The sequence below is a fragment of the Microtus oregoni genome, unplaced genomic scaffold, assembly GCF_018167655.1.
Source record: "Microtus oregoni isolate MIOR12 unplaced genomic scaffold, Mior012 000033F_ref0000390, whole genome shotgun sequence".
Classification (NCBI taxonomy): Eukaryota; Metazoa; Chordata; class Mammalia; order Rodentia; family Cricetidae; genus Microtus; species Microtus oregoni.
In genome coordinates, this window is record NW_024543092.1 from 23,601,851 (window position 1) to 23,622,244 (window position 20,394).

Sequence of the window (20,394 nt, forward strand, 5' to 3'; positions counted from 1 at the left end):
CTATACCCTCAGCAGGATGGGCTCCTTGGACCCCACAGCTACAGCGTTGCTGTCATGTCAGGGATCAGCAGACCCCATCTCTGAAGGGCCAGGTATCAAATGTCCCTTCCCGGGGGCCATCTGGCTGCTGTCTCTATTACCAGCATTGTTCCCTCACAGCCCGATCTGTGTTCCAGGGAAAGCTGTGGACTGAGACAAGCAGTGGCTGGAGTTGCCTTGGGCGGCACTCGCTAGCCTTGACCTGTCTGAGCCTTGACCTGTCTGATTAACGGAGGCCTGCCTGAATCTGCCACTCTGTTTTTCTTCTGTTAGGAAACAGTCCTGGTGAGGTGTGTACTTCCTGGCCGCCCTCCTGCTGAGAAGACCTATACCTTTGAAAGGTGAGAACATCTCAAGGGGAAGTGCAGAGCTGGGTTCAGCTTCCAGATGCACCAGCTCCATAGGGCTTAGGAAGATGTGGGACTCATCTACCCATTCCTGTGTCTGTGTAACAAGTATTTTGTCAGGGTAACAGTGAGTAGCCATGGGGCTCAATGACATGGTATCCCCCAGGCAAGACAGGACAGATGGAACCCAAGTGCCTAGGCTCTGCTTACAGCCCCACCAGGCCTCTTCCTCCTCCATAGCTGGAGATACCCAGGTTCTGCCAGCCTGCCCCTCAGGACCAACGAGCAAGTGAGCGAGAGGATGGAGCCCCCAATCAAGAAGCTTCTAGAGCAGCCGTTCACAACCTCCCTAACGTCACAACCCTTTAATTCAGCTCCTCATGTTGTGGTGACCCCTCCCACCCCAACCATAATATTATTTTATTTCTACTCCATAACTGTAATTTTGCTACTGTTATGGACTGTAATGACTGTGTTTTTTGATGACCTTAGGCAACCCCTGTGAAAAGGCCATTTGAAACCCCAGGGGTCACAACTCACAGGTCGAGAACCTCTGTCTAGAGGGGACAGGACCAACAGAGCTTCCACAGAGTTGCCATGGACCTTGTGGCCCTTCCGGTCACAAGGCCAGGGCACAGGATAGAAGAGCCCAAACCAAGGATTGTCTGTTTCCAAGGGTCTGCCCTCTTTCCTCACCCCTGCTCTCCCCACACCCTAATGTAATGTGAGCAGCTTGCCGTTGCTCTCCTTTAACCCCTGCCAGCTTGAGAAGCAGCAGACGGCAGGCTCTATAGATGGCAGGCTCTGTAGACAGCAAGTTCTATAGATGGCAGGCTCTGTAGACAGTAGGCTCTGTAGACAGCAGGCTCTGTAGACAGTAGGCTCTATAGACGGCAGGCTCTATAGATGGCAGGCTCTGTAGACAGTAGGCTCTATAGACGGCAGGCTCTATAGACAGCAGCTCTGTAGACAGCAGGCTCTGTAGACAGCAGCTCTGTAGACAGCAGCTCTGTAGACGGCAGCTCTATAGACAGCAGGCTCTATAGACAGCAGCTCTATAGACAGCAGCTCTGTAGACAGCAGCTCTGTAGACGGCAGGCTCTGTAGACAGCAGGCTCTATAGACAACAGCAGGTTCTATAGACGACAGCAGGCTCTATAGATGGCAAGCTCTATAGACAGCAGGCTCTGTAGATGGCAAGCTCTCATCTGACTCTTGTCTGACAGCATTCCATATGGGGAGCTGTAGGACGTTCTCTCCCCAGAGCTCTGTGTTTACGTTGGTGCTTTGCCTCTTTAACGTGGCACTCTCTTTACTCCCAGAGTGTACGGCCCAGCAGAACCTCAGGCAGCGGTGTTTGGAGATGTGCGCCCCCTCCTCATATCCCTTCTGGATGGGTGAGTTCAGATATTCCGAAGGCCAGGGCCACAGTGCATTTAAACATAAGGCCCCTCATTCTGGCCATAGGATGGCTGGAACTTCAGGGGCTGGGAGAGTGGCAGGCGAGCTGATGGTGCCCCAGTGTGACTCGGTGTCTGTCAGTGGAGACTCTGTCTGGAGCAGAGCAGAGTGAGGACTAGCATCAGGTGAGCCCCTGGGCTCCGAGCTGTGCTGCAGCCACCATACTCGCTGTCAGCCTGGAGGAGCAGCTTTCTTCCCCACGTGAGGCCTTAGAGTCGTCCAGATTCATCTTATCTTGTCTTTACTAATTAAACCTAACATCTCACACAGGTGTGCACGTGCACACGTGCGTACACACACACACGCACACACACACACGCACACACACACACACACACGCACACACACACGCACACACGCACACACACGCACACACACGCACACACGCACACACACACACACGCACACACACACGCACACACGCACACACACACACACGCACACACACACACACACGCACACACACACACGCACACACGCACACACACACACGCACACACACACACACACGCACACGCACACACACGCACACACGCACACACGCACACACGCACACGCGCACACGCACACACACACGCACACACGCACACGCACACACGCACGCACACACGCACACACGCACACACACACACACACACACGCACACACACGCACACACGCACACACGCACACACGCACTCACACACGCACACACGCACACACACACGCACTCACACACGCACACACGCACTCACTACATCCTGATCAATCTTGCTCCACACTGCCCCCTTACCTCTGTTAGCACCTATTTCCCTAAGTCTCTGTCTCACGTTAATGTTGTTTTGTGTGTGATCTGCTGAGTTTAACCGGGTCCGTCTGTATAGCAGTAGGTTTGGAACTAGCCAATGGAGCTGGTGGACTTAGCATTGGGCCCACAGCCGAAGACAAGGACTCAGCCTGCCCCTGAATCCACCAGTAACCAGTAGTTCAGCAGAGAGGGTAGGGCCCAGTGAGCCGCTCTCATGTCTGCTGCTGGCTGAAAGGCACAGTCTCGTGTAGACCTGCTGTAGGCGACTGTAGTTGCCGTGAATATGTGATTGTAATGGATGCCATGCTCAGAAGGTAACAGCTCACAGCCCCACCCCCATCTTCAAACTCTTCCATTCTTTTTGTCTTCTCTCCCAGTGTGCCCCCTGAGCCTTAGAGGGGTGGTATACATGTCCTGTTTAAGGCCACAACTGACTTTTCAATGGAAACTTTAAAAGCCAAGAGGCATTGGAACAGTGAGAGACCACAGATGGCCAGCCCCGGCTACTTGCTATGCCCTGCAACACTGTCTGTCCTAGTTGAAGGAGAAAGAAAAACACTCCACAACAAAAGCAGGTTAAAGGAATTTATGAACAGCAAGCCAACCCTACAGAGACTCCTGGAAGGAGTGTCTAGTGCCAGACCGAAGGATGGGCACACCCACAAGTGGAAAACACGTGGTGCTTGCATGGTTGTTAGGCAGAGTAGGCCTAAGGAAACAAACACACACAATGAAAGGGCAATAATTAATACACATCTTTTAATAATGGCCTTGAATGTTCATAACTTCAATTCCTCATCCAAAAAAAGCAAGCTAGCTTATTGAAAAGAGGAGATGTTTCTGTTGTTGATGCTGCCTCACCTTCAAGGACAGATAGCACCCTGGGGTAAAAGATGGAAAAGAGTATTCCAAGCAAACAGAACCAGGAAGCAAGCAAGTGTTGCTATCCTTTTTTTCCCTTTGGTTCTTCAAGGAAGAGTTTCTCTGTGTAGCCCTGGCTGTCCTGAAACTCCCTCTGTAGACCAGGCTGGCCTCGAACTCAGAGAGCTGCCTGCTCATGAGTGCTGGGATTAAAGGCATGTACCATCACAATCTGGTTAAATCTTGTTATTCTAATACCTGACAAATTAGAAGCCAAAACTCATTGGAAGAAATAAAGGTCACTATGTGATGTCCACTAAGAGAACATTACATAGTAAACATATGCACCAAGCTTGGATGTACCCAACTTCATACAAACACTTTGAACAAGTATTCAGATTAACCCCAACACAGAAAACAGTCAGTGACTTCAATAACTCACTCTTATCAGTGGACAGGTCATCCAGACCAGAAACAAAGAAGAAAATGTTAGGATATATGACGTCACAGATGAAGTGGACCTAAGAGGCATCTGCAGAACATTCTACCCAGGTTCTTTTTAAATTCTTAACCACTTTAGAAGTGATTGAGGGCAACAGTGTCTGATTGGGAGCTGTTTTCTTTAAGAACCAAGCTTCTAATCTTGGAAAGCACCGCTGCTGGTTACAGGCAGGCATCAGAGCTGTGGGGCAGAGACTGCACTGCAGCTCTCTGAGCCAAGACCCGGAACCTGAGGGCATTCTAAGGAACTCTTTTGGTAGAGAAGTCTCTCTCAAACTTCCCGAAGAAGACTTTCCTAGCAAAGTAGAAGCTGCCATCACCACACAGTTGCTTTTAGCCAGGGTGCTGTGTGGCCAGAGACCTGGCAATCAGCAGAGGAAGGTCCACTTTGGGACACCCACATCTTCTCCACTGCCCTTGTCCATGGGCCAATCCTCCCTCATCTGGGAAGCATTTCCTGCTTTGGATCTGTTTTTACATCTGTCCAAAATAGACCCTTCACCAGAAATGACAGGGAGGTTCTGGTCCGTGTTCATCCTTTAACTAAGTGGAGTGGGCATTGCGGCTAGACCACCTACCAGACTTGCTCTTCCATCTTAAACCCAGCCCATGGCGTCTTTTCAAGTACCGGGCTTCCTTCAGCTCCACATGTCCAGTGGCTTCCCCCCCATCCCCCCAAGGAGCCTGTCTGCTGGTTGCAAGCAAGCAAAAGCCACCACATTTGGGACAGTGCCTAGGAAGGTTTCAGGATGGTGGTGGACGTGTGGAATGTGGTCCACACTGAGTCTTTGCAGCTCTAGATGGAAAGCACCTGGTGGCTGAGAGACCTGCCCTGCCCTGTTCTCCTCGGGTTCCCCGATCCCCGAAGAATGGAGTGGAAAGCCTTGGAGGCTTCTGCTTTCTCTCCGGTGGCTGCAGATGTGACACAAATGTCCATCTTTCAGAACGCTTTCACAAACCACTTATCAGAGAGTGACACTTACTTGTTTAACTGGCTAGGCTAAACAGATATGTCTGAGTTGAGATAATTGAGTCAGAATTTCTAAGGTGAGGAGTACATTACCAGGTGATTCCAAGAGGCTGTTGGTAACATCTGTAGTACGCATTGGGTAGTAGGGTCAGGATGCTTCCTTACAGTCAAGACAACCTGAAAACTTAAATGTAATTTTAAACCCATATGGTGGAAAGAAAGAACCAGCTCCTGCAAGGTGCCCCCTGCCCTCCACACGTGTGCTTCGACACACAGACCATGGAGCAGCCCCACCCCTGCCCTCCACACGTGTGTGTGACACACAGACCATGGAGCAGCCCCACCCCTGCCTTCCACACATGTGCTGTGACACACAGACCATGGAGCAACCCCTGACCTCCACACGTGTGCTGTGACACACAGACCATGGAGTGACCCCTACTCCTGACTTCCACACGTGTGCTGTGACACACAGACCATGGAGCGACCCCTGACCTTTACATGTGTGCTATGACACACAGACCATGGAGTGACCTCTGCCCTCCACACGTGTGCTGTGACACACAGACCATGGAGTGATCCCTGCCCTCCACACGTGTGCTGTGACACATAGACCATGGAGCGAATCCTGACCTTTACATGTGTGCTGTGACACACAGACCATGGAGTGATCCCTGCCCTCCACACGTGTGCTGTGACACATAGACCATGGAGCAGCCCCACCCCTGCCCTCCACACGTGTGCTGTGACACACAGACCATGGAGTGACCCCTGCCCTCCACACGTGTGCTGTGACACACAGACCATGGAGTGACCCCTGCCCTCCACACGTGTGCTGTGACACATAGACCATGGAGCGAATCCTGACCTTTACATGTGTGCTGTGACACACAGACTATGGAGTGATCCCTGCCCTCCACACGTGTGCTGTGACACATAGACCATGGAGCAGCCCCATCCCTGACAGTACACAAAGTAAATAAATAAAATGAACTAAAAGAGGGAATATTTAAGAAGTGGCTGTTCTGAGCATAACTTAAGGTTCAGTGCTGGACTCGTTATGCACCCCTTCCGAGGAAACCGTGCAAGCTTTACACCAGTCAGGTCTAACAAGCCTGATGTAAGGCCATGAATTTATATAAAGTCACAAGCCTGATGTAGGGCCATGAATTTATATAAAGTCACCCTGCAACCACATTGGGAGTTGACAGGGTAGAAGCTGACAACAGCCACAGGCTGGCAGAGGGGCCAAGCCCTGGGAAAGGCTCTCTGAGGCTGAGACGAGGGCCTGTTGAGGTGGTACGTTAGCTGATTAGCTTAATGGGAGGTTCTCCAAGGAGACGTGTGTGCCCAGGTAGAAACTCCCAGACTCTGTTTATAGTCTGTGACTAAATTGGTTTTGATTTCAGGTATAATGTATGCATTATGGCATACGGACAGACTGGAAGTGGGAAAAGCTACACCATGTTGGGGCCCCACTCTGAGGATGACTCTGCGCTGCTATCGGGTGCTCGTGACGACTTGGGGATCATCCCCAGAGCAGCTGAGGAACTCTTCAGGTATACCGTGTAGTGAGGCCGCAGGGGAGGCTGGTGGGCACTGAGTCCTGAGAGAACAAGCCGGGGCTGGAAGGTGTCAGAGGCCGTTGGACCATCCCTAGCAGCAGATCCTCGCCTGTGGGTGTTCTTGACACAGTTCTCACCATGGGTTTACATGGGAGGTCTGTTGTTAGGGAAGAAGCTCCTGAGCAAGCTATGAGTAAGACAGCAGGAGAGGGGTAGATAAGGTTGTGTTTGGGGAGAGAGGACCTAGGGAGCCTATGCTTCAGCTATGGCAGACGTTCCTGTGTATCGGCCCATCAGAGGCTCCCCTGTTCCATTAGCACATCCAAGGAGGGTGCCGGCTGCTACTGCTTATCATTTTACCAGCCAAAGTCATCCTAGAAAGAAAACCCCAAAGGTGGTCTTCAGTAGTCTTAGTGGACAGCCTGGATTGTGAGCCTTGTGACCTGCCTCTGTGGCTGTCATCAGAGCACTTTGGGAGGCCACTTTCCTGCTCTACCTAGGCCTGAGGCTGGACCTTGCACGTCTCCCTGCAGGCAGCAACCCCACAGAGCAGCGAGGCCAGTTCCTTTGGGCTCCTACCCCTGCCAGTGGCTTTGTTTCTGGGATCCTCTTGTTGCGTTGCCCTTCTCCTAAAGGCCAGAGCCAGACAATGACGTAAGAACTCCCACCTCCGCCTGTGCAAACCAGTGTTCATTAAATATTTGTGCACATGAACAGATGTGTTTATCAGTTTGCATGTACTAACTGCTTCTGGAAAGAATGTTGCAAAATCCTTGCTAAGTTTCAACTGTTCATGGCTGTTTCCAGGAGACTTGCCAGCCTGGGTCACTGTGCTGCAGGAGCAGACCCTCTGCAAATCTCAGACATGTAGCTTTGATGGTGAGAGTGGCTCCTCGGAACCTGCACTCACACCCACAGGGCGTCGTGTCTTTAACTTGCTGGAAAATACCAGAATTTGAGGGCACCCTTTTCAGGGGGTTGTCTCAGCCAGACACTTCCCTCCATGTGGAAAGAGTGCCTGTGGGTTGCTTTGTGCATGCCATCTGCTGGAGACATCTTGTGTTATCCTGCCTCTTCCCAGCGGGGCAAGCTAGAGATAGAACAAGGGCAGTCTGAGTGACAAGGGGTCTGTCTCAAGCTGACTCAGGACTGACCTTAGTGACTGAGGGTTGAGGGACCCAGGATCTGTAGATGTTCTCGGCTCCTGGAGGCTTCCTGTCTACACATCCAGCAGTGGGTTTCCCTGATAGGTAAGCTCTGCCCCTGCAGGCTTGCCTCTTATCTGGCAATAGTATTCTGAAACAGAATCTTTGTAGATGGAGAAACCTTTCTTCAAAACACCCTTATTTTATCACTCCCGTGAGCCATGTGCTTGCTTAAAGGTTAGTCTGTCTGTTCCTCGGCCTTACCTTGCATTTTAGGGTGCATTCACGTTGAGTCTAAAGCAGGCATTTGCATGCAATGGGTCACATCTCTACTCAGACTATAGTCGGCGATCAGGACAGCAAAGAAGCCCGGAAGGATCCCAAGGCTTCGGACCGAGGAGCCCTGGGAAGCCCTGCTGGCTGTTAGGAAACTCAGGGGACTATGTAGAAATCAGATCACAGTGGGCCCCATTCCTGAGCAATGTTTGAGGCCCCTCACTCCTGGAGGGTGTGTTTAATTTACTTTCTCAGCCCTGTGACAGATTGACAGGGACAACTTAAGGGAAGAAGGACTGATTTGGGGTCATGGTTCAGAGGGTGGGGAAAAGCATGGTGACTGGGACAACACGAACTGGTAATGACTTCATATGACACCCATCAGGAAGCAGGAAGCTTAGGCCAGAGCAGGGCTGTGGTATAATTCCCAAGGCCCACCCTGTTAGCCTCCATCTGCCAACCAGGCAATACCCTCCAGAATGGCTCTGTCAGCCGAGGACCAGCCGTTCAAACACACGAGGCTCTGTGGGACACAAACCTCTGTGGGACATTCTAGAGCCACATGCCCTTGCATCTGGCCCTGTTTGAAGTCTTCTCCCTGGGGCACAGTGACAGACTGGGTCAGAACGAACCTGGCAGAGTTGGAAGTTTTTCTTCTAGTTGCGAGATGGACTGGGACCCAGTGCCCCCTTGCCTGACTTCCCTCATTCACAAGGATAATCATAGTTGAAATATGGAGAGTGTTCTGCTCTTTATTTCCTCCCCACTCGAGACTAGACTTTGAGAGCAGTCGGTTCAGGGTATGTGTGGGTTACTTCCACATACACAAGCTGTCTGTTCTACCCACATATGGAACTGCAACACCGGGCTGGTGTCAGAGAATGTTTCTCTGGGGTATCTGTCTATCCTGTACCCTTCTCCCTCCCTTCTAACCCTGGCTGGTAGCACTGATCCTTCTGAATTAGTCTCCCTTGTCATTTTTATCAACACACACACGCCACATTTTCCTACATGTCAAGCAATGATCAGAAACACAGAAATACATAGGTGTGTGTGGTAGGAACACATAGGTGTGTGGTAGGAACACATAGGTGTGTGTGGTAGGAACACATAGGTGTGTGTGGTAGGAACACATAGGTGTGTGTGGTAGGAACACATAGGTGTGTGGTAGGAACACATAGGTGTGTGTGGTAGGAACACATAGGTGTGTGTGGTAGGAACACGTAGGTGTGTGGTAGGAACACGTAGGTGTGTGTGGTAGGAACACGTAGGTGTGTGGTAGGAACACGTAGGTGTGTGTGGTAGGAACACGTAGGTGTGTGTGGTAGGAACACATAGGTGTGTGTGGTAGGAACACATAGGTGTGTGGTAGGAACACATAGGTGTGTGGTAGGAACACATAGGTGTGTGGTAGGAACACATAGGTGTGTGTGGTAGGAACACATAGGTGTGTGTGGTAGGAACACATAGGTGTGTGGTAGGAACACATAGGTGTGTGTGGTAGGAACACATAGGTGTGTGGTAGGAACACAGAGATCTAGCCTTGGTACCCTCACAGACTTCACCCTAGCGCCTACACTGTGGGAGACAGGACTCACAGCTCACCACAAAATGCTCACTGAGTGCTAAGTCTTCAGACTGTAGTTTTCAGCAGTTTGTAGACTTTCGCCAATAGCTTGTTCGGTGTTTGGAAAAGTCTTTTGAATTAAATCCTAGGTATTATTTTCTTATTTGATACTCAGACACAGTCTGAGGAAGGAATGGGATAAAGGTGAGGCCATGTTCTGTATACGCCATGCTGTCTCCCAGCCTGTGTAGGACAAGGACGTGACAGCTCTGTTCTCAGTCCAGCTGTTTGACCTGAAGCATCCCTCCGGACGGCCCCTCTCATCCCTGTTCTCAGAACAGCCTCCTGAGCAGATGCAGGTGTCAAGGCCAGTTGTCTCTATGTTCGGGGGTCAGGGCAGCCAAGACTCCCCCAAAGCCCAGTAACAGTGCATTTGATCCCTGTTCCTGAGATCCCATCCCAGCCTGGAGTAGCAGCTGGGAGAACATAGGGGAGGGAAGAAGAAAGGCAAGTGTTGGTAGCCACTTTTGCCATGTTGGGCTTTGCTGTTTTATCTGTAAGTCATGAAGTTGCCTTCTGTGAGCCTGAGGTGGTTCCTAGGCAGCCTCTAGAAGGCATCTGTTAGAAGAAGCGTGAGTGGATGGATTGTATATAAAGCAGGAACTATGGCCCAGTCATCTCCTCACCAAATAGGCCTTTAATTAAACCAACCTTGAGAGGGACAGCTGCTCAGAAGCTATGGCCTGCAGCTGCTCTGGGGCACCTGTGAGTGACAAAGGGCAGGTGTAGGCCCCTCACAGCTCTTCCCATGGTGGGTGCCCAATACCAAAGGCCGCTGTTGCTATGGTAGCTGGTGACGGACAGCTCCTATGAGGTAGCTTTGTTCTCAAGATTGCTTCCTGGGTCTGCAGCCATCTGCCCTCAAGAGTCTTTCTCAGAACACTTTCTGTGAGGAGCCACTGAGTTTCCTTGATTCCTAAATTCGTGTGTTTCTCCTAGGCTCATGTCAGAAAACCCTTCAAGAAGCCCAAAGGTTGATGTTTCCATAGTAGAAATTTATAACAACAACATTTTTGACCTTCTGGCCAAAGACGGTTCTACAGTGATGTCTGGGGCTAAGTGCCAGGCAGCGACAACTCAGGAGGGACGTTCAGAGGGACCCAAGCTGACCTGCAGGTGAGTTGCACCCCCACAAGATAGGCCCTTAACCTTACAGCAGTGCACTCCCAGCCCCGCGTGGATTGGAGCCAGTGCTGCTGACCTAGGAAGCTGTTCACGGAGTGCTAGCCTTGAACTCACTGCATAGACCAGGCTAGCCTTGAACTTGGGATCCCCCTACTGTATTTGCGGAGCGTTTGTAATTACAGGTCTATTTCTCCAGGTTTGCCAGTCTGTGTTGAACTTGACACACTTAGTTGGCATGGGAGCTGTCTGTCGGCTGAGTGAGTTTAGGCTAACCTGCGCACAGAGCAGCTTTCCCTCCCCACATCAGAATGGGGGTGTCCTCTGCCAGGTCTGTCACCAGTGCCGTGGAGTTTGTGGGGCTCATCCACAGAGGCGTGAAACTCAGAGTGCTCAGAGTGCAGCACCCCACCCTGGTGCACCAGAACTCTTCCCGAGCTCACCTGGTTGTCACGGCAACGCTGACCACAGCTTCCTCCTTGGGCAGCACTGGTAAGCTGACACTTGTGGCCGGTCAGCTCGAGGTATGGAAGTCACTCCCGGAAAACCACCATGGCGTCTCTCTTGGTATCGATGTGAGCATGGCACTGAGGGTAGGTTGTCTAGACTTCAGGGTTGTCTAGCATATAACACACCCCCACACACATGTGAAGACAAAGCCCACATTGTAAAAAGCCAGTGACTGTGAAGGCAGCAGCTTAGGGGTTGGCCATCTGAATCATGCAGAGTTTGAGCGTATGAGATTCACTCCAGCAGTTAAATACAGCAAGCCCATGGCCTCTCATGCCATGCTAGACTGCTGTTGCTCTGAGCACCCTACATACACTGCAGGACTGCAGAGCCCTGGGCATGGTTCTCACTCACATGGAAGGCCGGTGTAGACAGACATTCTCCATCTTGGATTCTGCCAGGGAAGAGCCTGGCAAAGGCAGCATAATCTATTAGATCTAAGTAACAGTCCAGCTACAACTAGCCACAGCTGATTGCTGGACCTGACTGCTGCAGGGCTCGGGCAGCCCCTGCCTCATGATGCTTAGAGAGCCCCAGCTGTCGCCAAGGCATTCCCAGACACGCTGTGTCATAGGCTGTCCTTTGGGTAGTAAAACTACCTCTGGTTTCTGCTTTCTTTTATGACAAAAGGAGGTTTGTTTTCTGTTTTGCACAACAAGGACAGATTGATTAAGCCTAAAAAAAAGTGTTTCTAAGAGACTTGTTTGGGGACAGCACACAGCAAGATGGATGGACCCCTCAAGATGAGGAGCCCTTTGCAGAGTTTGCGAGAGCGTATTGAGCAAGGACAGCGGCTCGGGCTGAGGTCTTAGTTCACACCACTGCCAGCATTGCTCCAACAGCATCATTCAGTGTTGGGGCACAGAGGCCCTGGCTCAACCATCCTTAGTGGAACATGCTCTGTTTCCTCCGCCCCTGAGGAGCAAGAGCTGTTACCCTACTTCTTAACTCTGTGTTCACAAGTGAACGAGAAGTCGGGTCTGAAGGACAGATTTGCAGTTCTCACACTGAGCAGACCCTTATGAATTTTCTGTTTGTTGTTCTCCTGGCCCCAGCCCCACAGTCCAGCCAGGCTTCCCTCCAGAAGAAAGCAGGGGCAGGGAATTGGTGGACTGCCCATCCCCGGGCTTCATCTCCGCGCACTGTTCCAGTGGAGTCTGCAGACCAATTTGAGCAGGTGCTGGCCAAGCTGCAGCTTGTGGACTTGGCCGGCAGTGAGTGTGCAGGTGAGCAGGAACCAGAACTGCCCTGAGGTGAGTGTCAGCATCAGCAACGGGCAACGCGGAGTAGACCATGAGCTGGCACAGAAGGCCATGTTAGACCCTTGTTACCCTCACGCTGCAGTCTGTGCAGTTACCCAAATGGGGAATTCATCTTAGTGACTGACAGAAACTGGGCAGGTTGCACGGTGCCTCCCAAGAACCATCCCTGCTTGCCTTGCTCCTGTCCTGAGTCCCTGCTCACAGGTTGCTGCTTTCCTACTGTCCAGCAGTGTCTGGGGTGACTGGTTTGGCACTGAAGGAGACCTCCTTCATCAACCGGAGCCTGGCTGCCCTCGCAGATGTGCTTGGAGCCCTGTCAGAGCACTGCGACCACATCCCATATCGGAACAGCAAGCTCACGTACCTGCTCCAGGATTCCATCGGTTCGTTTTCCTGAGAGGCCCCAAAGTAGAGGGGACAGAGAGCTAAGCCTGAGGGAGCAATCCTAGCCCTGCTTGTCCCTTTTCCCAAAACATACAACCTTTGGCAAAGTAACGGCTCTGCCAGGCCCCGCCATGTTCTGTCCCCAGTGTGTCTTCAGACTTTTAGTCACCGTGGCTGGCACTATGCCGTAGCTATGCTGCAGGGTGGCCTGAACAGCAGGCTTTCCTCTTGTCTTTTCAGCAAGACTACAGAGTTCTTCAGGGGGACTGTCACCATCAATCTCTTCTTTGTGGCAGGCACAGTCCGTGGCTGGGTCTCTAAGCTACGGAGAGAGGACCCCAATGAGGGATGAGTGGCCTTCAGTGGCTTCCAGCCCAGGGCCCTGTGCTGACCTTTACCTCTTGTTTACTAGGATATGATCCCTGCTCAAAGTGTAGGCAGATTTTCTCCATGCCCGTGTTCCCTGCTCATAGTGTAGGCAGACTTTCTCCATGCCTGTGGTCCCTGCTCAGAGTGTGGGCAGACTTTCTCCATGCCTGTGTTCCCTGCTCAAAGTGTAGGCAGACTTTCTTCATGCCCGTGGTCCCTGCTCAGAGTGTGGGCAGACTTTCTCCATGTCCGTGGTTTCTGCTCAGAGTGTGGGCAGACTTTCTCCATGCCCGTGGTCCCTGCTCAAAGTGTGGGCAGACTTTCTCCATGCCCGTGGTCCCTGCTCGGAGTGTTCACAGACTTTCTCCATGCCCGTGGTCCCTGCTCGGAGTGTTCACAGACTTTCTCCATGCCCGTGGTCCCTGCTCGGAGTGTTCACAGACTTTCTCCATGCCCGTGGTCCCTGCTCGGAGTGTTCACAGACTTTCTCCATTCAAATAGCCATCTAGCACTTAGAAATGTCATTTTCATACTTTACACCTGACATCTTTAATTCTTTTTAAGGCGGTGATGCAAAGTTACTGATGATTCTGTGTGTATCCCCCGGGCAGAAGCACATGGCAGAGACTCTACGGGGCCTAAAATTTGGGGCTCGAGCACGGCAGGTTGAGCGAAGAGCACCCAGAAGGAGACCTTGCAGCTCCCAGATGCAGAGGTCAGGGATGGGCCTGGCAGGGTCAGCTGCTCTTCCTTGAGGTGTGCTTCATGTCATTGCTGTAGGATGTGTGTACTTCAGAAATAAACAGTGTTCTCTTGGCCTCAAGGAGGCTGTTTGCTCCCTGGGCCTGGGGTGAACCTTGCCCCAGATCCCTGGACCCTAGAGTGATAGGGGATAAAGTGGCTGGAGAGGAGACTTCTCCTGGATCAGGAGCATGGCTGGACCCACACCTGGAAAAGGAGCTGGACTGTAAGGCAGGCTGGGTCTGTCACCTTGGGATGCATAGCGAGGTCCAGCATCTGCACATTAAGGTTCCCGAGCTATACATGAACTCTACCTGCTTCCATCTCTGTGCCCCAGCCAATCTAAAGCCCCATTCCCATCCTCCCAACTCTGGGATGGAGGTGGAAACCCAGAGGGTCAACACAGGCTATGTGAGCCTTGCAAGAACTAGCCTAGTTAGTGCCAGGGTCACATTCACCAAAGACATGTGTGTTCAGAGTTCTAATCCTCCTTAGCGCGCCGAGTTCCCGGGCTGGGCATAAGTGACAAGAAACTCCTTATTCAAGGGAAACCGTGGCAAGCCCTCAGGCTCTTCCCTGTAGAGTTGGAGTAGCCATTAGGGCTCTTGGAGCTTAGACAGACAGAGGACAGTGCGTTCCACTTGCCTTGGAGTCCAGGTGAGTCCAGTTCCAATGTGGATGTAGGAGTGGCACGGGTTGGCCTCATTGTCACATGCCTGGAAGAGGACCCTTGCTGTTATCTGTAGCTGAAGAGGGCATGCCACTAGGAAACAGTTATAGCATAAGAACTCCATTTCTTGGTTCTTAGCTGGTCTGAGATGTGCCTCAGCTTTACCAGGCTGGCACAGAAACTCAGATACACAACACACAGGACTATGGGGATGCTGGACTTGGCTGGTTACAGAGGAACAGCCAGATGAGGGTTTCATCTTTCACCTGTCCCCCACTGCTCAGGTTGATCTCTACAGAATGGGAGCCAGTAGAGATGAGCCCCAGATGAGAGGGGAAACAGGGGCTGATGAGGCCACCAGAACACCCAGGAAATCTCTGGAGGGTCCCCCATCAGGGCATATAGGAAGGGCTTGCCTGAGATGGGTTCCCCCAGGAAAGGGTTCCAGCAGAAGAGCATGCTCTATCTCAGGGCCTGCAGGGGAATTGTCAAAGGCAAGCAGGCCTGGGGGTTCTGCTTAGGAGCCCAAGCACCTTCATGAAGGGAGCCAGGATATGGCTGCTACCACCAGAGGCTGACCCCTGCATCTACTGATGCTGGCTTGGCCAATAATTGGGATGCAGGGAAGGGGTGAGAGAAGGGTAAGGTTGCAGGCAGGGTAGCTCCTTGCTCCTCCATTGTCTCTAGGCCAAGATGGGCCCTGACCATGGCTAAGAGAAAGTCCCCAGGACTAGGATCTGTGGAAAAATCAATGTGTATGCCATGCCTTTTTCAGTACTGAAGGTCAGACACTGCAACCACAGGTCGGGTAAGACAAAGATTGGTCTCTACAGACCCAGTAGCAAGTGTGACCCAAGACTAGGTGACAGTAACCTAAATGACCAGCAACTGGCCCTGAGGACTCTAAACCCCAGTGTGGCCAGACAGGGCATCAACTCAACATATCAAGCCTGTCAGGGACTCAGCGTGCACTGGGCGAAGGTGCCGTCAACAGGCCCTGGACACTCTGCAACCTTGACTTCTGGTTTCTGTCCCAAGGCCTGACCCATTGGCTTGCCCTACCCCTGTTCCAGCCGGTGACTGAGCAAGGGGACCAGTGGGGTTCAGCTTTGCCCATCTTAGCCAGCGATTCTTGGCACAGATGCCAAGAGCAGCTCGGGGCAGACACCTGAAGCCAGGGCCAACAACATCTGAGGGACCACAAGGCGGGCGAGCAGGTGAGACGTGGAGAACCACCAGCCTCTGCCCTATTCCCGGCCGCCAGAAGCCTCCATCTGCTGACCGGAGCTCTGAGCAGACATCAGGGTGCAGGGGACTTGTTCACATGTCTCCAGAAGCCAGCTTTAGTAATACTTCATTTGTATTTCAATAAATAAAGCTTGTCTGAAGATTAGAAAGTAAAACAGCTGTCCTGGTCAGCCTCACAGACCAGGCAGTGGTGGCACACACCTCTAATCCCAGTAGCCACACTAGTTTGTCATAGAAACAGGGCAGTAGTGGTGAACGCCTTTAATCCCAGCCCTAGAGAGGGTTATAAACGGGAGGAGACATGTCGGTCTCAGTCTCATTCTGGAATTCCTAGAGGTGTGATCGCCAATTTGGACTGAGGTAGAGGTAAGAGCCAGTGGCTGGCTGTTTTGCTTTTCTGACCTTCAGGTTAGACCCCAATTCTGTCTCTGGGCTTTTATTAAATGTGCTTCAGTCAGCTGCTCTCCATGGCACCAAAGTCCCAAGATTAGTGTTCCATCTTCAACCCGATTTTGAGGCCTGACACCTTCGTAGATGGTCCCAGGGCCGTGCTCTCTTAGGAAAAAGGAATCAATGTGATAAATCCTGCAGTGTTTCTAGAGACAAATGAGGGAAAGATTCAAAGCTTCCAGGCCCAACCTCTAGAAAGTGGGCAAACAAACACAGGTTCAGGGCGTCAGCGCCTTTGTCCTGCAGTGCTGGGGACCAGTGCAGGATCCTCTCACGTGTGCTGAGCAGGGCTGCTGCTGAACTACTCCCAATGGCTTGTGATGGCCAGCAGTGGTCCCCCTCCATGTTGCCCGCTGGGCCCTAGGCCCTCACCCCCTCGTGTGACTGAACAGCCAGCTTCCTCCTGGTGTGGCGGATGCAGCTTGTTTCTGAGATATTTCATGAGTGCCTTTTCCTCTTCGTTTCCAGCTTGTTACTGGGGACACAGAAGACCTTTAAGATCCCCAAACTGGAGCTGTATGATGTGGAGGCCGGTTCTGTTGTGTCTAGACCCTGCGTGACCCCAAGACCATGTGCTCTGGCTTGGGGTGTGGGGAGTCAGAGCAGATGTCTTCCCTCTGCTATCCTTTCCAGAATGGAGTGAACCAAGGGCTGCCAAGTTCCAGGAAGCCTGCTGCCCTACACTGAGCCATAACACGCCCAGCTGGTGGCTGTCTGTCACAGCTCCGGGAAGAAGCCCGTCTGCATGGTCCCCTTGTACCGCTCATCGCCAGAAGGGTGATGATATCAAGGAGAGAGAGATAAGATCCTAGCCACACATGTTGTCCCCTAAATATTTCCAAAACTGCGACCCCATCAGCGTACCGTGGGAGCCCCAGCTTAGTCTTCTTTGGTGCTGAGATGGTTGCCCTGCCTGTCCCACATCACTGTTTTTTGAGCAACTAACTCTCTGAGACCCCAGGGTCAGAGACATTACAAAGTGAAGGTGCTCCCATCAGAAGGGGGATGCGGAAGAGTGCTCTGGCCTCCGCCTGCTGAGGAGGGGAGCCAGAGCTGCTGTGTAGGTCTGCTCTGCGGCCCATATCACACAAGCAGCCACCATTGTCTGTATGCCCCACCCGGAGGTCCTCCTCACGCTGGACACCACGGCCTACAGCAGGCTCTTGAGCTCCAGTCCCCGTGAGCACTGTAGAAACACCTCTGTTGGGTGTAGCTGGCCAGGCGTGCTCCTGGGAAGGTCTCTCGAATCTGGATGCTTAGCTCTGCCGTGAGCCTGGCCCTGCTGTAGGACTAGCTCCTATGGCAAGCCACTCTGCATTAGGGAACTAGTCAAAGGGTTTCAGCCCCTGCCCAGGGACCAGAGGGACTGTGAGTGGTAGCTTTCTTTCTCCAGTCTCACAGATGAATATAGGAAGGAGCCTGGGGACTTTGCCTCAGCTCCTTTTTATGCCCCCGCCTTTCCTTGCTTGCCCCATTGAACCCTCTTGGGTAGCGGCACAGAGAGAGCCTGGCTTTTAATCGTCCTCTCCATGTCCCAAGGGTCACGACCGCGGTCTGCAGCTCTGTGCAATCTGGTGGTCAGAGACACTTGGCATAGTTCCCCATGCCTGTCCACAGGCTCAGAGGAAGGACAGAAATAGGAATCCTTGTGGGTCCCAAGTGACTTCTCAGGGTCAACCAATGGTCTTGTCTTCTTGTCTGTGAAGACACGGGGCACAGGTCCTGACTTCCATGAAGCCCTAGCTGCTGCTGCACACACACTGAGGGTGAGCTGAACTGGCCTCTGCTGCTCCTGGGAGTACTGAAAACCACAGTCCGGGGCCAAGGGGACTCGCAGGGGACAACTGAGTACGGGGCCTTCTCCCTGAGGACTAGAAGACCCAGCTGGCCTCTTACTGTGCTATTCATAAACATAACGAGAAGCAGCTGTAACAGCAGGCCGTGCTCTGCTGGGAGGGGCACATCCAGGACCAGAGGAGGACAAACCCTGACAGTGCTGCCTGCTCTTAACCTTGCTACTCAGCACATACCCAGCTCTGTCTGGAACACCTTGGTTCCACAGGTGGTAAAGAAGACACCCAGGCCCTTCCAAGTCCTTCTTTGACTTCTGCCAAGAGCCAGCTCTGTGAGCAACAGTATGAAAATGAACGGCGGGCTGTTTTATTCCTTGGGGTCACATAGGAACCCCAGGGCCAGGTGATCTACTTGGGGCCAGAGTGACCTCCCGTGGGCTTGAGGGATAGGGACACCAGAGAGGGGAGTTTCTACCTCTGGCTGACACTCTCCAGGGGCATATGTGGTAAGGGGACGCTAAGGCAGGGCAGCTGGATACAATCCTGACTCCCTGGGTTAGCTTTGTGTCATGGAAATCACTATCTGCATTCCTGTTCCTGAACGTGGTGTGTGTGTGTGTGTGTGTGTGTGTGTGTGTGCGCACATGTGTACCTGTGTGTCTGGGGGGGGGCATGTCCTGAAATCAGCCCTGCCCCACGCCTAGCACCACAGCTGTCACAGACTTCCGCTGACACTGGGGTTTCTTGTTCTCAAAGATTCTCTAATGGAAGACCGTATGCCTCTCAGTCAGGGTTAGTTAATCCTACTTTGTATACTGGTCTTCTGGAGAGCCTGAATCAGCTTTGGCTGCCCAGCCCTGTCCACAATTCCCAATCTGTTCTTATCACACCATGCAGGGAATGGAACCCTCAGTTCAGTCAGCCCCCTGTGTGAGTCACACCTCAGCCACCGTCCTGGCCGGTTGGCGCAACCACACTCTGCCTGGGCTCAGGATGCACAGGGAAGAGAGGCCTAGGTGAAGAAGTACTGCCCTACCCAACCAGCCAGACTTGTGCTCCACTCTGGCAAATGTGGGGGTTAGAGGGGGCCCAATGTTGGGCACAGCTGCCAAGAACTTGTGACTAGCAGTGACACACAAGTCCCCCACAAATAAAGTAACATCAGGTTCTCCTTTGGACCCAGGGCAGGAAGATCCCTGAGGGGTCTGTGGGTCGATAACCCACCACACTCCAGGGTCTTCCCAGAGCCCATGGATTACGCCTGCTCACCAGCTTCTGCACCTCTCTGGCTGTGGTGAGGAGGTGGAGGAGACCCCCAGACATCCCTGCCCCACTGTCCTGGTGACAGTGTCATGGCCAGGTGGAGGAAGCCTGAGGAGGGAGTAAGGGGGTTTTTACAGGAAAAGAATTCATTGCATCCAATGGTGTTTTGTTTGCATGGGTCTCTGGGTGGGACTGAGCCACACACTGTAAGAGAAGCCCCCTGTGTTTGGTGCGGCAGAGCCACACACTGTACGAGAGGCCTCTGTGTTTGGTGTAGCACTTAGAAGCAAGCTATGGAACAAGGGATTACAGAGTCCTGATGGAAAAGCCGGACCAGCCTAGGCTGACTGTGCAGTCCTGGGGCGCCCTCTAATGCCCATGTCCCACTATGACACCTCTCACAGATTCGAGCCCAGCTCACTCAGAGTTTATGCTGGCCCGGTGAGAGACAGGAAGAGCAGAGCCCACCCCTACCTCTAGGCTAAGGTCAGAGCTGGCTCCACCCCTCCTACAGGTGAGCAGGCAAAGAATAGGTGATCTATATGCAGGCAGAAAGGGTTGAGGGCCAGGGACTGCCTTGCCAGACCTGGACAAAATGGTGCTGGATGCCAGCAAGTCACCTTCAAGACTGACTGGCACAAACAGGGCTGCTGGGTAGCTCTTGCCTGCACCACAGACTTCTGCAGGCAGGGGTGAGTCTTCACCAGGCCAGTTCCGGAACTTCTTGCCAGCCCCAGGTGTGACTGGTGAGTACTCAGAAGGTGTTGGGAAGGCGGGTGCAGACTCGAGTGGTCCAGGCTGTGGAGGTCCTTGTCACCCCTGTGGTGGCCTCCCAGCCTATAGAGAGACAGCAGTGTTGGTAGTTCTCATCCTGACGACTGGTGCCTTTTGTGTTCTGGGACGCCTGCTCATGTAGTCCCTGAGACTGAAGCAGAGAGTTACTGCCAAACCCACTGTTCCCAAGAACCGGGCTGTACCTCCAGGGCTGCCCATAGAGGCCCCT

The 20,394-nt window shown here is 52.6% G+C and overlaps 1 protein-coding gene across 1 annotated transcript in view; it reads left to right on the forward strand.

The window, feature by feature from the left end:
- Kif25 (kinesin family member 25) overlaps positions 1-16,833 on the forward strand; it is a 42,430-nt gene extending 25,597 nt beyond the window's left edge. Inside the window, exons 9-19 of the mRNA XM_041679996.1 lie at positions 313-380; positions 1,709-1,783; positions 6,376-6,525; positions 10,519-10,695; positions 11,033-11,193; positions 12,267-12,437; positions 12,701-12,856; positions 13,791-13,941; positions 14,051-14,193; positions 15,413-15,618; positions 16,804-16,833. Of these exons, the coding sequence (XP_041535930.1) occupies positions 313-380; positions 1,709-1,783; positions 6,376-6,525; positions 10,519-10,695; positions 11,033-11,193; positions 12,267-12,437; positions 12,701-12,856; positions 13,791-13,941; positions 14,051-14,193; positions 15,413-15,618; positions 16,804-16,833 (1,488 nt within the window). The remainder of the gene's footprint in view (positions 1-312; positions 381-1,708; positions 1,784-6,375; positions 6,526-10,518; positions 10,696-11,032; positions 11,194-12,266; positions 12,438-12,700; positions 12,857-13,790; positions 13,942-14,050; positions 14,194-15,412; positions 15,619-16,803) is intronic.
- Positions 16,834-20,394: the final 3,561 nt, after the last annotated feature.